This window comes from Nyctereutes procyonoides, unplaced genomic scaffold, assembly GCF_905146905.1.
Source record: "Nyctereutes procyonoides isolate TBG_1078 unplaced genomic scaffold, NYPRO_anot_genome, whole genome shotgun sequence".
Taxonomy (NCBI): Eukaryota; Metazoa; Chordata; class Mammalia; order Carnivora; family Canidae; genus Nyctereutes; species Nyctereutes procyonoides.
In genome coordinates, this window is record NW_026575052.1 from 11,270,257 (window position 1) to 11,284,589 (window position 14,333).

General features: G+C 51.9%; 1 protein-coding gene across 1 annotated transcript in view; it reads left to right on the forward strand.

Annotated features, from left to right (window-relative positions):
* Positions 1-6,337: 6,337 nt before the first annotated feature.
* MAN1C1 (mannosidase alpha class 1C member 1) overlaps positions 6,338-14,333 on the forward strand; it is a 141,395-nt gene continuing 133,399 nt past the window's right edge. The window contains exon 1 of the mRNA XM_055331988.1: positions 6,338-6,973. Within this exon, the coding sequence (XP_055187963.1) occupies positions 6,434-6,973 (540 nt within the window). The 5' untranslated portion in view covers positions 6,338-6,433. The remainder of the gene's footprint in view (positions 6,974-14,333) is intronic.

Sequence of the window (14,333 nt, forward strand, 5' to 3'; positions counted from 1 at the left end):
GGACAAGTAGCCTGAGATCAACTGGTCAATCCGTGGCAAAGCCAAGCCACTCTAACTTCAAAGCCTTGGCATTAAGCCAGGATTTTTCACCCTTGACACTGTTGACATTTGTGGCTGGACAGTTCCTTATTGTGTGGGGGGTGCCCTGTACACTGTAAGATATTTAATAGCATCCTTGACCTTATCCACTAGATGCCAGTAGCACTCCTCTCCCAATTGTTTTTTTTAAGATTTTATTTATTTACTCATAAGAGACACACAGAGAGAGGCAGAGACACAGGCAGAGGGAGAAGCAGGATCCAAGCAGGGAGCCCGAGGTGGGACTCGATCCCAGGACTCCAAGATCATGCCCTGGGCTGAAGGCGAGCACTAAACCGCTGAGCCACCCAGGCGTCCCACTCGTCTCCTCTTTGGTTTTGTGACAACCAAAATTATCTCTAGACTTTGCCAAATGTTCCCTGGGGCACCATTGCTCCCAGTTGAGGATTCTTGCTCCCAACTGACTGGGTGACCTCTGATGCAGGTTTGGGGACTCAGGTAAGATGAGGTGAAAGGAAAATGTCATGACTTTCTTTTAAGATCCAGGAGGGCAGGTGTTCGAGACTCTTTGACTCTGAAATCAGCCTCCACTGCACAGCGAGGTATTGACTAGGTCTTGTAGCCTCCTGGAGTGAGCCCAGCCGTGGGGCCTTTTATCTCGAGACTGATGGGGTGTGCTCTCATTGGGCAGGGCCCCAGTCATCAGTGTCTCTCCTGCCCAGGGTTCAATTTATCTGGAGGCCATTAAGGAACCTGCCTGATGATTATCTATTGGCTCAAGCTTGGCTTTATCTCTAGTCTTCGATTCTGAATGGGACTAATGACCGCTTGAGATTCAGATTCCACACAATTGCCCACACCTTCTTGATGAACAGAAGGGCAGCCTCTCACAGCCTGGGTCACTGCTCCCATCTCAACAATCTTGCCTCCGGGGCAAGTTAGAGACCTGGGAATCTGTGCAGATGTCTCCCTCCCCATCAATGTCCTATTTCAAGTATTCACCAAGTCCTATTGATTTTGGGTTCTAAATATGATTTGGATCCTGCAGTCCTGGTGACTCTTCCCCAGACCAAGGCATCATAGACTATTGCAATATCCTCTGAAAGGCATCTACTTTGTTCACTCCTGCCTTCCATTCTATTGCCCACATTGCAGCTAGAGTAGCCTTTTAAAAATGTTAATCTGAATCTACCCTCCCACCTACCTCTACACACACACTCCTACTCCTGCCCTAAATCATTCAGCGATGTTACCTGTCATTCCCCTCATCACTCTCTCTACTCTAGACTTACTGGCTTTTCTGTTCTCAAAAGCACCGTGTTCCTTCCACCCCAGGGCCTTTGCACATGTTGTGCCCGTCAGCCATGTATTCTTACCATCCCTCGTTGCTTATGTCACTCTGTTCAGCCTGAGGGGAAGTCTTCCCTGACCACTTTTAACCCAAACTCAGTCTAGACCAGATTCATTGTTCCACATTCCTCCTGCAGCATTTCTCTCTTTGCTCACTGTCATCTCAGCCTCTGTACATATTTGTGGAGATTGCTTATTTGTTGAAACTCTTCTTCCCCTTGAGACTGTAAGCTCCACAAATGAGAACAATGTGTCTATTTTTGCTCACCATTATATCCCTAAAGCCTTGTATATTGCCTGGAACATAGCACGCACTTTACAGGTACTTGTTGAATGATGTAATGAGCTCATGCAATCCTCCCAACAAGCCTGTGAGAATTTCACCTGAGGCCAGCGCTCTGCTCTGATCCCCTACGGCACCTGCTATCATGGCATTATAAGATGGAGAGCAATAGACTTGAAAGACATAAAGTGTTCTGGAGCCGTCTGATAGGGTTCAAATCCTCCCTCTGCCACTTCTCAGATGTGGGACACTGGGCAAATTCTTTAATTTCTGTCCTTCGGTTTCCTCTTCTGTAGAATGTCAGTAATAATAGTACCTGTCTCGTGGAGTGGTTGTAAGGATCAAATAAGTGAGCTTATATAACATGCTATTATAAGGGCTTGGTGCATAATGAGTGTCTCATTAATCTTAGTTATTATTAATATTATTAACAGAAGGAGCATAGATTCTGGGAGTAGATGGATTCTGGCTTTCTGTCATATTTGCAAATCATTTCCTGTGTGGCTTTGGAGAAGTCCTGCCACACCCCTGAGCCTCAGTTTCTCCATCTGTTAAACTCGGATTTCAAAGCCTACTTCAGAGAGAGCCATCAGGAGGGTCTGATAGAATGAGACATGAAGCAAGTAGACCGGTGACCTGTGGTCCTCCCTGACAGGCTAAATTGGTCCCTGTTGGCTTTTAGGCAAGAAGTTTCCTGAAGATAGGCTTCACATCTGCCTTATTTAGGGCCGTTATCCCCAGCCCCTCTGTACTTGGTAACTGTAGATGCTCAAGAAATAGTTATTTTTTTTTTGAAAAAAGATCTTATTTATTTGAGAGAGAGACAGAGAGAGCTTGCAAGTTGAGGGAGGGGCAGAAGGAGAAGCAAACTCCCCACTGAGCAGGGAGCCTGACGTGGGACTTGATCCCAGGACCTGGGATCCTGATCTGAGCTAGAGGCAGACACTTAACCACCCAGGTTAAGTGGGTGGTTGAGCCACCCAGGCGCCCCTCAATAAATAGTTCTTTACTGAAAGAATGAATCAAGAATGGCAAGGACCATGCTTTGTTTGTCTTGTGTCCAACCTGAGACTAGTGAAATACCTAGCATCTAACTTCAACAAATGTTTGTTGACAGAATAGATTTTTTAAATGGCTATTCATTTTTGTGCCCTGGCTCATCTGAGTTTTTAAATTAAACTGAGAAAGATACTGGTTAACTTATCCTACATCTCTCTAGCCTTAGTCTTCTCATCTATAAAATGAGGCTATTAATAAAATCCACCACGTAAGAGTGTTCTGAAAAGTAAACGAAGCAATATGTATTTGGCACACAGAAAATGTTAGTTCATCATTATCCCTTTCCCTGAGCTTCGATTTCCTCATCCGTGAAATGGGCATCCACTCACTCATGTATTCATTGGTTGTTCAACAAACACAGCGCCCTTGTGCAAGACACTGTAATTAAGACCTAGGGCAGTTCGAGAGGTGAACAAGCCACGGTCCCTGCCATGAGGAAGTGTCTGCTGTAGAACAGCATATGAATAGCAAAACCCAGTGATAAAAGAGCCATGCTATATGTGAGGTCTACAGAAGCTGGGATGAAACCTGCAGGGTTTCAGTGAGCACTCTAGGGAGACTGTAAAAGGTCACCAACTCAGTGTAGCCACCGACAAGATATCAGTCTGAAATGCAGTTGTCCTCTCTGGGCTCTGGTTTTTATAGCTGGGTCTGCGGAATGCGCCAGTTTTGTTGCAGCCCCACTTTCCACCCTGGCTCACCAGCATATGGGAGGCTGATCTGGGTGTCACAATCCCACTGAGCATCCCATTCAAAGAGGCACATCCTTCTAACACTCAGCCTTGCCTTCCTCCCCTCCCCTGGATCCTACCTTCTCAGGGGACTGAACAGTGATTCCTCTACCCTTTCAACGTAGAGCAATCTGGAGTGCCTCTAACGAATGCTGGGTTCCTGGTTCTCCAAAGACAAGCCTGCCTCTTCCTGGGGTGGGATCCAGCAAGGGGATGCTTGGGCAGTGAGGACGGGAATAGGCCAGGCCAGGTACGGTATCTGGGCTCCTGCATCTCAGTGGGTCATGTCTGTCTCTGATGTTTGTAGCTGGTTCCAGGGAACTGACTCCTGCCAATCAAACTCATGAGAGATTGAAACATTTGAATTAGAATTTTATATTTAAGCTGGGTGCAACTTGTGGGAATGGGAGGGACGATTCATCTCCAGTGACCAACATATTTGCACCTGTTACCCAGAGCAGTCTTTTACTTTCAAGTGAAAAAGTTTACATGCCAAGGGTATTTAAATATCAGGGGAGGGTCTGCTGTCTGTGGCCAGCCAGAGGTAGAAGGATGTCTGAGTCCCAGTGGCCCATCCTAGCAGGCCTCAGGGAAGAAGCAAGATTTATGAGGTGAGAGCCCGCCCGGGCCGCTTTTTCTATCCGTAAAGGCCTCCCTGCAGTATTTTCTGTCTCGTCAACGCTGCATTTCATTTTAAGTTGCAGCTGAAAGCAGATATTTTCCCTCTTGCCTATTACACCTCTTAATTTGTCTCTCCCTCTGCTGTTATTTGTCTCTATAAAGTGTTTTGCATGAAAGACCCACACAGCACAATGTTGCTTTGCCCTGGGTTAGGTTTAACAGGACAGGAAGGCGCGGAGAGACTTAAGTCCAAGGAGGAAGGCGCGAGGTAGGGAGGACCTTGGGGTAGAGACACACACGTGTCTGGGAGTATATATACCTGTGCATGTTTTGGGACCTGTTGTGGGGCAGTGGGAAAGTGCGTGCACGTCGATATTTGTACTGATGTGTATAGCAGATGTCTGTACGCTCTGGTATAATCACTTGGTGGGCATACCCAAATTAAGCGTATGTGTGCAAGTACTCACTCACATGCAGTCGCTGAGCACGGATGTATCTCTGCCCAGGAGCACACTTACGAACACACACAGGCATCTAGGTACGCATGTCACATGAGGTATGTGGTCTGTACACAAGACCAGGGTTCTCTCTTCTCTGTCCTCACCTCGCATCCCCCCCCCCCCACCTTCGGGGCCCCTAGCCGGGTTTGCGGCTGTGGGAAAAGGAAGGCAGAGCAGTGGTCGGTGGGGCTCCAGTGGAAACACTGCCTTAGCCTGGTCCACCCGCAGCCGCAGGTCCGCGGCTTGGCTCCAGCCACCTCCCGGCCCGCAGCCTGCCCCAGCTGCACCACCACGGCCCCCTCCCGGGAAGCTCTGCGGACCCCTGGACCGGCGCGGAGGGGTGACAGAGGTCACCGAACAATGGCCAGAGCCCTTCAGCCTGGCCGAGCCTCCGGCCCCACCCGGGGGCGGCCAGGGGGGCGCTCTCGGTCGCTCCCAGGCCGGCGAACGCGGGCCACTAACCAATGGGCGACCGCGGCCCAGCGGGGATCCCTCTCCGAGGCAGCCAATGACCTGGCTCCGCTCGGCACCCCGCCCCCGCCCACTCCGCGCAGCTGGACCATTGGCGCCGGCGGGATGGGGGCAGTGCGCGGCGCCGGCCGCTGGAGGGGGGCGTGGCTTGGAGTCCCGTCGCCTCGGCCCACCCGCGCCCGGCTCCCGCGCTCCCTGCCCACGGACGCGAGGCCATTGGCTCGGCCGCGGCGCGGCGGCGGAGGAGGCCCGCGGGGCGCGCGCAGTGGGCGTGGCCCGAGGGCGTGGCCCGGGAGGCGGGGCCGCGGGCGCCGCCTCAGTGAAAGCCGGAGCTGCGGCGGCGGCGGCGGCGGCGGCGGCGGCGGCGGCGTCCGGGCGGTGCGCGCGGGTGCGGGGCGCAGGCTCGGCGGCGGCGGCGGCGGCGGCGGCGGCGGCGGCGGCGGCGGCGGCGTTGGAGGAGCAGCCTGCGGCGGCGGCGGCGGCGGCCCGTCTGGAGCGGCCGCCGCGAGGACGCGGGCTGCGGCGAGAGCGGTGCAGCCGGGGCTGCGCGCCCCGCGGAGCCGGCGGGGGCCGGGAACAGGTGATCGCAGCGGGTCGCCGAGCCCTCCCGAGTTGGCGGGGCGGGAGCCCGCACTCCCGGGCGCAGCTGCGGCCGCCCCGCCGCGGCTGGTCGCGGACGGCGTCCGGCTGCGGACGGCGGCTCGAGCGTCGCTCGGCCCCCGGGGGCCCGGCAGGCGCAGAAGTGCGGGCCCCCGCTGCGGCCCCCGCTCCGCGGCCGAGCAAAGTTGTGGACGTGTCCCGGGGGCCGGCCGGGCGCTGTCGCGACCCCCGCCGGGTGTGCGCGCTCTCCGGCCGCGCCGACTCGCCAGCCCCGCCGCCGCCTGGCCCCCCGAGCCCGCGCGCCCTGGAAACTGCTCTTGAGGCCGAAACTTTGGGTCGAGGGGCCGCGGGGGGCTGGGCGCGGGGGCGAGGCCTGCGGGCGCCCCTCCGCGCGGGCGGCCTGGGCGCCGCGGACGGCATGTGACGGCGGCGGCCGCGGCGCGGGAAGGCGCGGGCCCCGCGGGCTCGGGCCGCTGCCGGGAGGGGCTGCGCGGCGCCGGGGCGGAGGCGGGGGCGCACGGCCGGCCGTTGCGGGCCCGGGCCCCGCCGACGCCGTCGCGCCCCCGCCTCGGCGCGGGGGACCCTCGCCCCCAACTCCCTGAACTTGGGGGGCATCCCCCGAAGCGGCCAGACTCCGCGGGACCCTCACGGCGGCGGCGCCCGCCGACGCCCTCCGCGCGCCCGAGCGCCTGCTGGCCGGGGCCTGCCCTCCGAGGGCCCCGGGGCCCGGCCGCCGCTGACCGGCCCCCGCCCCGGCCCCCGCCCCGCGCCAGGCCACGATGCTCATGAGGAAAGTGCCTGTCTTCGTCCCGGCCTCCCCGTGGGGGCTGCGGCTGCCGCAGAAGTTCGTCTTCCTTCTCTTCCTCTCGGGCCTCGTCACCCTGTGCTTCGGGGCCCTCTTCCTGCTGCCCAACTCCTCTCGCCTCAAGCGCCTCTTCCTGGCCCCCCGGACCCAGCAGCCCGGCCTGGAGGTGGTGGCCGAAGTCGCCGGCCACCCGCTGGCCCGCGAGCCGGAGTCGCCTCCCAACCCGGCCCCCGCCGTGCCCGCCCCGGGCGGGGGCGACGCCAGCAGCCAGGCCAGTCCCCGCCGCCGGAACGCGTGGCCGCGGCGCCCCCACCCCACCGGGGCTCGGGAGGCGGCCACGGCGGCCCGGGGCGGCGGCGGCGCGGCCCTCGGGCCCCAGGACGGGGGCGTCCCGTTTAGCTTTGACTTCAGCGCGTTCCGGAGCCGCCTGCGCCACCCGGTCCTGGGGACGAGGGTGGACGAGAGCAAGGAGCCCCAGAGCCTGGTTCGGGCCCGGCGGGAGAAGATCAAGGAGGTAAGGACTCTCCTCCCCACCCTCCCCAAAAGGGAAAGACCCTCGGTGCTTCCCTCCGTTTCCCGGGGCCCCGGTCGCCTCTGGTTCCTGCACTGCTGCTCTAGGCCCTCCGGGCACGCTGCACCCTCCTCCCTCCTCTCAAACTTTCCACCTTCTCCGTGGGCCCCTTCCCGCTGTTGGGTTCAGTTCATCATTCCCCACCCCTGACAGATGGTAGCTGGACCACCGGATCCGTTCTCCCGCACCGCACCCCCAGACCCTGGTCTTTTCAGTCAGGCCCCCGGCCCAGGTGGGCTGCATGCTGTCCCTTTATGGAGTTGCCAGTTAGGGTCCTTAATGGACACCCTCTCTGCTTGCACAGGGCCAAGGGCCACATTCTTTCTCGCTGTGTGTTCTTAAGTCCTCGCTTCCTCTGAACCCCTGTAGGGTCTGCTATCTATCTGGAAATCCAGGATTTGGGGGCGTGGAGAGAGGGTGGTATTTGGTGTCCTGCAAGTATTTTGTCATCTAGAAGCTAGCAACCTACCAGCCAGGGGGTGTTGTGCATTCTTGCTAACTATTTCTGTTGAGGTCTGGAACAATTGTACAGGATCACACGTGATGCAGGAAAGAGTAATCAATAAGGCAGTGGTCATGTTACAGAAGCTCCGAGGTTATTGGTTTAATGAAGCAGGTCTTTGACTTGCTCCCTGTGGGACTGTAAGGGAGGGGGGTGTGTTTAGAAGGATCACTTTGAGTGTGGATCTTGGCCTTAGTTTAAGAAACCAAAAGCAAATGCAGCCTCACCATGGCTTGAAGACTGTTGCCAAGCGGCCACCCGTGACTAAATATTCTGCTCTACCACTATTAGAGGTTTTTGCCCAGCAACGCAGAGGGGGCTGCAGTGACACCCTCGGGCCACGAGGGGGCTATGGGCAAGCAGTGGGCCAGGGTCTCCTCCCTAGAAATGAGAGGATGCTCGCCCCACTCCCCCGCGGACCCAGAAGGAAAGGGCTGCTTCTGTCTGGACTTTTTGGCTTGCTGCAAAGGAGTCGCAGGTCTGATTTCCAAGGGGAGGAGGCAGCAAGGGTCAGCAGCTGCCCTGCCCGGATCCACTCAGAGCCAGTGGAGAGCATAGCTGTCCCTCTCCTTGTCTGGACTGTCCTCCATCCCAGGGTCTACCTCTGCCCCACTTCTTACCTCTGCTGATACTCAGTCCTTCTACCATAAACCCTGTTGGGAGATGCTATCTTCACTAGCAATCACAGGACATTTTGTGACGTCAAGATTGGAAGCCACAAAGATGCATCTTTGTTTTTTGTGTGTGTGCATGTGTGTGCTCTCAGTTTCCAAATTCTTGTTGAAATCTCAAAGGTTAATTAAAGGCTGGAACTTGCAGTAGCTAAGGAAGGGACATCATTTCTCCCTTTTTGGTTAAGAACTGTGTTTTTTACTACTTACCTGAACCACTCACAGCTCCCTTTCTCAAAGCTGGCTCTGGGCACATTAGCCTTTTCCGTCTTTTTATACCTAACCGGAGAGCAGTAAAGCCCAGTGGAGTTATATATAAACTACATGCATGCAATTTTTCATGAAGCGTCCAGAGCTGCCATCAGATTTTCAAAAGGATCCCCCAAACAATTAAGAATTAACTACTGTCCTCTTCAGAAGAGGTGCTTTCTGCATTTGTATCTAGATAAGTAACCTATTTTTGAAAGCTTGGGATTGGGAATCAGGGTAAGAAGGGTGGGCTGGCTAGTGGGGACTTGGTTCTGCCCCTCTATGCATAGACAGGCTCCCTTGCTGGCTGAGGCTGCAGGCTGCAGCAGCCTGGGGGTGGTGGGAGGTGTGGAGACTTCTGCTCTGCAGGTGGGTGTAGAATAACATGATGGGTGAAGGTCTGTGTTGGTTGCTAGATGTCTGGATCATTCAGTCTGGCATCTCTGAGCACCCCTGGTAGTAGCTGGAGGCCTGCTTGCATGTACCTGCAGTTGGTGTTCAATGAGCCCTCTCTTACTATCTTGGAGACCTTAAGCTCTTCAGAATGAAGGCGGCTGAACTATATACATGATTATATTTTGAAGCCTGTTGTCTCTTTAGGTTTCTTGAGTTTGGACCCCTGCCTCTCCAAACAACCTGAAAAATGTGAGGCAGAGTTTTTGGTCTAGCTGTTAACACAGAGCTACCTTCCCTGGTGTCCTGCCTGATAAGGAATGCATAGGACTATGGCTGGAGGATGTCTTTATTTCCTTCTCATTTAAATTTCTATCTGTGCCATGCCCAGGGGTAGATCATTTTAGAAAGGTGCCTGTTTTCATAAAAGGGACTGTTGCTTCCCTCTCTGGCTTGTTTATTTCTAGACATGGATTGATTAGACCCCAGGAGCAGAGGGGGAGCTAGCATCAGATAAAAAGGGCTCTGTTCTTATAAGATGAGGTTTTTAAAGTGAAAGTAAACGTCAAGAGAGACCCAGAGAGGGTGATAAATGGGAGTGAATGAAGACTGGACACCCAGTCTCTCCAGATCAATGAAGTATATTTATAAACATTCTGGTTTGAGAGATGAACATGGGCATGAGGTCTGTGCTGATAAGGTGGGTTGAAGCGGCATGTTTTGGGTGTACAAGCATCAGGAAACAACCTTTCAGTAGAACCAACTATTTTTCTTCATTCTGTAGCCTTAGAACCTTGGAGGAGGCAATGTGGTGGAAAGGGGAAAGCCGGAGACTGTGGGTTCAAGTCTCAGTTCAACGATCAACTGTCTGACTTTGGGCAAGCCACCTACTTTCCATCCCGGACCTTATTTTTCCTTCTGTGAAATGGAGTGAGGGAGGGGTGAATATACTGGTCACGTACACTCTTGCTTCCAGACCTGGCCCCTGAGCAGGCTGCCAGGGACTGGTCAGGGACTCCTTAGCTATTGGACTTTGCCCAGCTCTGTATTCAATTCGTGAATTCCGTGAAGTCAGAGACAATGGTGTGTTGTAGTTGACAGTGGTGGTGGTATTCACCGTTGTATCCCTGGCACTTAATCAAGAGTAGATAGTCATAGAGTTGATTAAGTTAATTACGCCCATCACCTATATGGAACTTTAAAGATGGAATTGAACAATGACAGATCCTCAGGTTGGGATCATGAACAATAAAGGAGTCGGCAAGAATGTAAAACACCTTGCTAGCAGCTTTCCCTTTTAGATCTGATGATAATATAGGAAATTATTGTCATAATTGTTAATTATAGGGGACTTCACCATTGGTGGATTTCTTACAAATTCAAGTTCAACAGACCTTTCTCACTCATGACAAGAGCTTGTCAGGGTTACATCCCAGTGAAAGCATTTAAACTTTCCTGGGTTCTGCTGATGGTGGTTGGTTGCTGATCGGGGGAACCCCAGTGGTCCCTTCCAGTGAAGGGGGCTTTTATCAAGGGGAATTGGGCAGTCTGGGATAGTGAGAATGTAGTACTGGAATGAGACTCACCCTGGCCCATATACAGAACATGGATTGAATTTCATCCCTATCTGCTCTGCCCAGACCCCTATGCAGCACTGTATGTGGCAGTCCCGCTAAGAACCCAACCTGGGTTCGAGTCCTAGCCACACCATTAACTCTGACCTCAAAGAAAAAAAATCCTATCACTGGGACTGTTTTTGTGGTAAAACAAAGGGACTAACATTTAGGGGACTCTTCTCTTTCCCTCACTCCTGCCTCTTTACTGGTTTATTTATGGATCTGCCCAGGCACCTACAATAGGGTCTGATACCTAGTTGGAGCTCAGTGGCTTGAGTGAGTGCCTACAATAAAGATCTGTAAACTAACAGTTAAGGTTGCTGGTGACAGAGGCTGGCTCTTCTTCCTCAGAGTATCTGGAATTCTCAAGAGTGTCAGAGGAGGGTCCATAGCAAGGTTGGGGACTCAGCAACTCCATGACCCGAGAGGCCTTTTAGAAGTTGCAGTATTTTTCCAATTGTGAGTCTACCTTGAAGAGAGTGGGGAGGTGGCAGTCGTGAATAAAATCTTTTCATGCCTGGATAGCAGGCATTTGGAGCATGCCCGAGTTGCTCTGGAGTGCCTGAGACTTGGCAGGGAGTGCCCCAGCTCTTGCTTTCTATGCCTGCTGCGTTAAGTCTCCAGGATATTGCTGGTTATGATATGTGGCTATGTCTGAATAAGTCATCTTGGCAAATGATCTTTGCTCGCCATTAATGGGCTGGTTCGTTAGTCATGTGTGGTTTCTCTGTATATTTGATTTATCACCGCTAGTGCCATGGATAGGTAGGAAAATTAAAAGGCTTTGTGTTCTTTGTAGCATGTGAATCTGAGGCTGTGAGATGTTCAGGATAATTAATATTAGGAACACCTTAGATTTAAATAGCTTTCCTTTGAAGAGCTCTAAGTTGCCGATTCATCGAAGATCTTTTTCTCCCCCTGTCCTTCAGTTTCACTCTTGTCCTGCTCTATGATACATTTAATGTTGGGATCCCTGGGTGGCACAGCGGTTTGGCGCCTGCCTTTGGCCCAGGGCGCGATCCTGGAGACCCGGGATCGAGTCCCACGTCGGGCTCCTGGTGCATGGAGCCTGCTTCTCCATCTGCCTGTGTCTCTGCCTCTCTCTCTTTCTCTCTCTGTGACTATCATAAATAAATAAAAATTAAAAAAAAATTTAATGTGGATAGGAAGACTGGCCTGTCATAACTGAATAGGTCCCTTGGGAGACCCTTACCTCCCTTGGGGAGATCCTAAGCCCAGCCACACTTCATCCTTCCTCCTTGAACTGAGTCCTGCGTGTAAAGCTTAGAACTTGTCCCCTACAGCTTAACACCTGTAGGTTGGGTAGATCTCTTTCATTTTGAGTTGTACTATCATTTTGGGGAATTAGATGCAGACATTCCAGGAGCAATTGCTTTTTGGGCCTCACATCCTTAACTCTATTGTTAGTATTAGGTCTAGAAACAGTGACTTTTAAAAGTCAGCTGTTTATTTCACACTGTAGTTAGCAGAGGGGTAAGAATATAGATTCCCCTGAGGTTTTCAGAGTGACTGATTTACATCTGAGCTCAAGAAATGCTTTTTCTCTAGCTTTCCCCGAAGACTGATCCATTACTCTACCAAAAATAAATATTGTGATATATATCAGGCATACTTTGCTTAAAGGGACTTACATCTTTTCTCTTATTGAAAAAAATAAATCAGCCTCACAAATTGGAAAGGCCCATTCAGGGAAGCAGTTTGATTATCTCAGCGGGCACCAGGTCTTGTGGGTACTGCTTCTGGTCTTCCTGTATCCTAAGTTGAGTCTGTGTTAAGGGAGATGGTGAGAGCTTTAGGAAATTCTCTCCCTGCCTTGCTTTCCATTCCCTTAGTAAGGGAATGATGGGCAAGATTCACGAGAGTGGTTGCTTCAGGTGAATTCATGGGTATTTATTATACTACTTTAAAAGAGGGACCAGGAGCACCTGGGTGGCTCAGTCGGTTAAATGTCCGACTCTTTATTTCAGCTTAGGTCGTGATATCAGGGTTGTGAGATGCAGCCCCGCATCAGTCTCCGCACTGGGCATGAAGCCTGCTTGGAGTTCTCTCTCTCTCTCTCACCCTCTCTCCCTCTCCCTCCCTCCCCCCTCCCCTCTCCCTTTCCCTCCCTCTCCTTCTCTCTCCCTCTCTCCTCCCCCTAACCCCCAAAAAATAAAATAAAAGAGAGACTATGCATAGAGTAGGGATGAATGCCACGAATCAAAGATTATTATTATTTTTATTCCAGTCTGTATATCTGCAGGCCAGAAAGAGTAAGCTCATTCAAAGAGCAAACCCTGGTTCTTGACTTCCAACTACTCCCCCTCCCCCACCAGGGCCAAGAACTTACACAAGTGTTTGCATGATTTGGAGAAAAGAAATAACAAACTTTCTTAGCTCTGTATTCTCATAGCAGATGATGACAAGACACCAAATTTGAGATCCCTCAAAAGAATTCTGAGAGTCAAGAGTCTGAATCCCTCTTCTTTCCCCCCATTCAGCTCTAGGGGCTAGTTAATAGCTAAGGCAGCATAGTTTTGGTTCTTTTATTCTTTTATTTTTGTTTTTTTAAGTAGGCTCCACACCCGGTGTGGGGCTTGAACTCAGGACTCTGAGATCAAAAGTCACATGCTCCTCCGACTGACTCAGCCAGGTGCCCCAGTTTTGGTTCTTTTAAATGCAGAGTTGATGTGGCTGAGATCACTGGAAGTTAGTCCTGCTTTTTGGCACTTCCACCCCCAAAGAGAACAGAAGCTGTGGAGACCACAGCTATAGGCTGTGGGCTCAGTGTGTGTGTGGTGGCCCAGCTATAAGCGTTTTCTTCCCTGAAAAGGGTGTCTTCTTTTTTTTTAATAATAAATTTATTTTTTATTGGTGTTCAATTTGCCAACATACAGAATAACACCCAGTGCTCATCCTGTCAAGTGCCCACCTCAGTGCCTGCCACCCAGTCACCCCCACCCCCCGCCCTCCTCCCCTTCCACCATCCCTAGTTCGTTTCCCAGAGTTAGGAGTCTTCCATGTTCTGTCTCCCTTTCTGATATTTCCCACTTATTTTTTCTCCTTTCCCCTTTATTCGAAAAGGGTGTTTTCTAAGATTTGGGCTGAGAGCTCCCCAAACTTGGCAGGCAGGCAGGCAGGCAGAATAGCTCTTATTCACAAGGAGGTCTGAGTATGTCTCTTAACTCTGCATTTTCATTAATTAAAGGCTAAAACCAGGGCAGTTGTCCACATGTTTTAGGACAATGCTGTTAGCAGTAACTTATAAGAAGAAACTTTGGCATACTAGTTAGTGTTCTCCTTAGTTGATGAGCAATAATTGTGCTTTTATCTAGTGTGCTCTGGGTGTCAGCTGCTCCATAAGTGAACCTTACAGGCAAGTAGTTTTCACGAAATAGCAACCATTTTCAGGGGCTGAATAATAGGAGATTTCTCTCTCCTTCTTCCACGTCCCCTCCTTCCCCTCCTGCCACCTTCCCTCCTTCTGGTGATCACCAGAAAATCCACTGTGCAGTACAGCAGTGGTTTGGCTATTATAGATCCTTTGCATTTCTGCATACATTTAAGAACAAGATTGTCAGTTTCTGTGAAATATCCTGTGAGCTGTGGGAGTTGGATTGGGTTTGCTTTGAATCTGTAAGGCCTACTGAGTTGTACAGATAAGTCTATTGGCCTCTCAATGCCTCTCCCTTGTGTTCTTGTCTTTTTTTTTTTTTACAACAATCCTATACAGGAACCGCCTACTTATTTAAGTATAGTTTACATATAGAAAACACAGAGATCTTAAATATACAGTTTGCCACATTTTAACAAATGCAGAAAACCATGTAAAGCACAAATAGGTATGGGACATTTCCATCACCTCAGAAAGA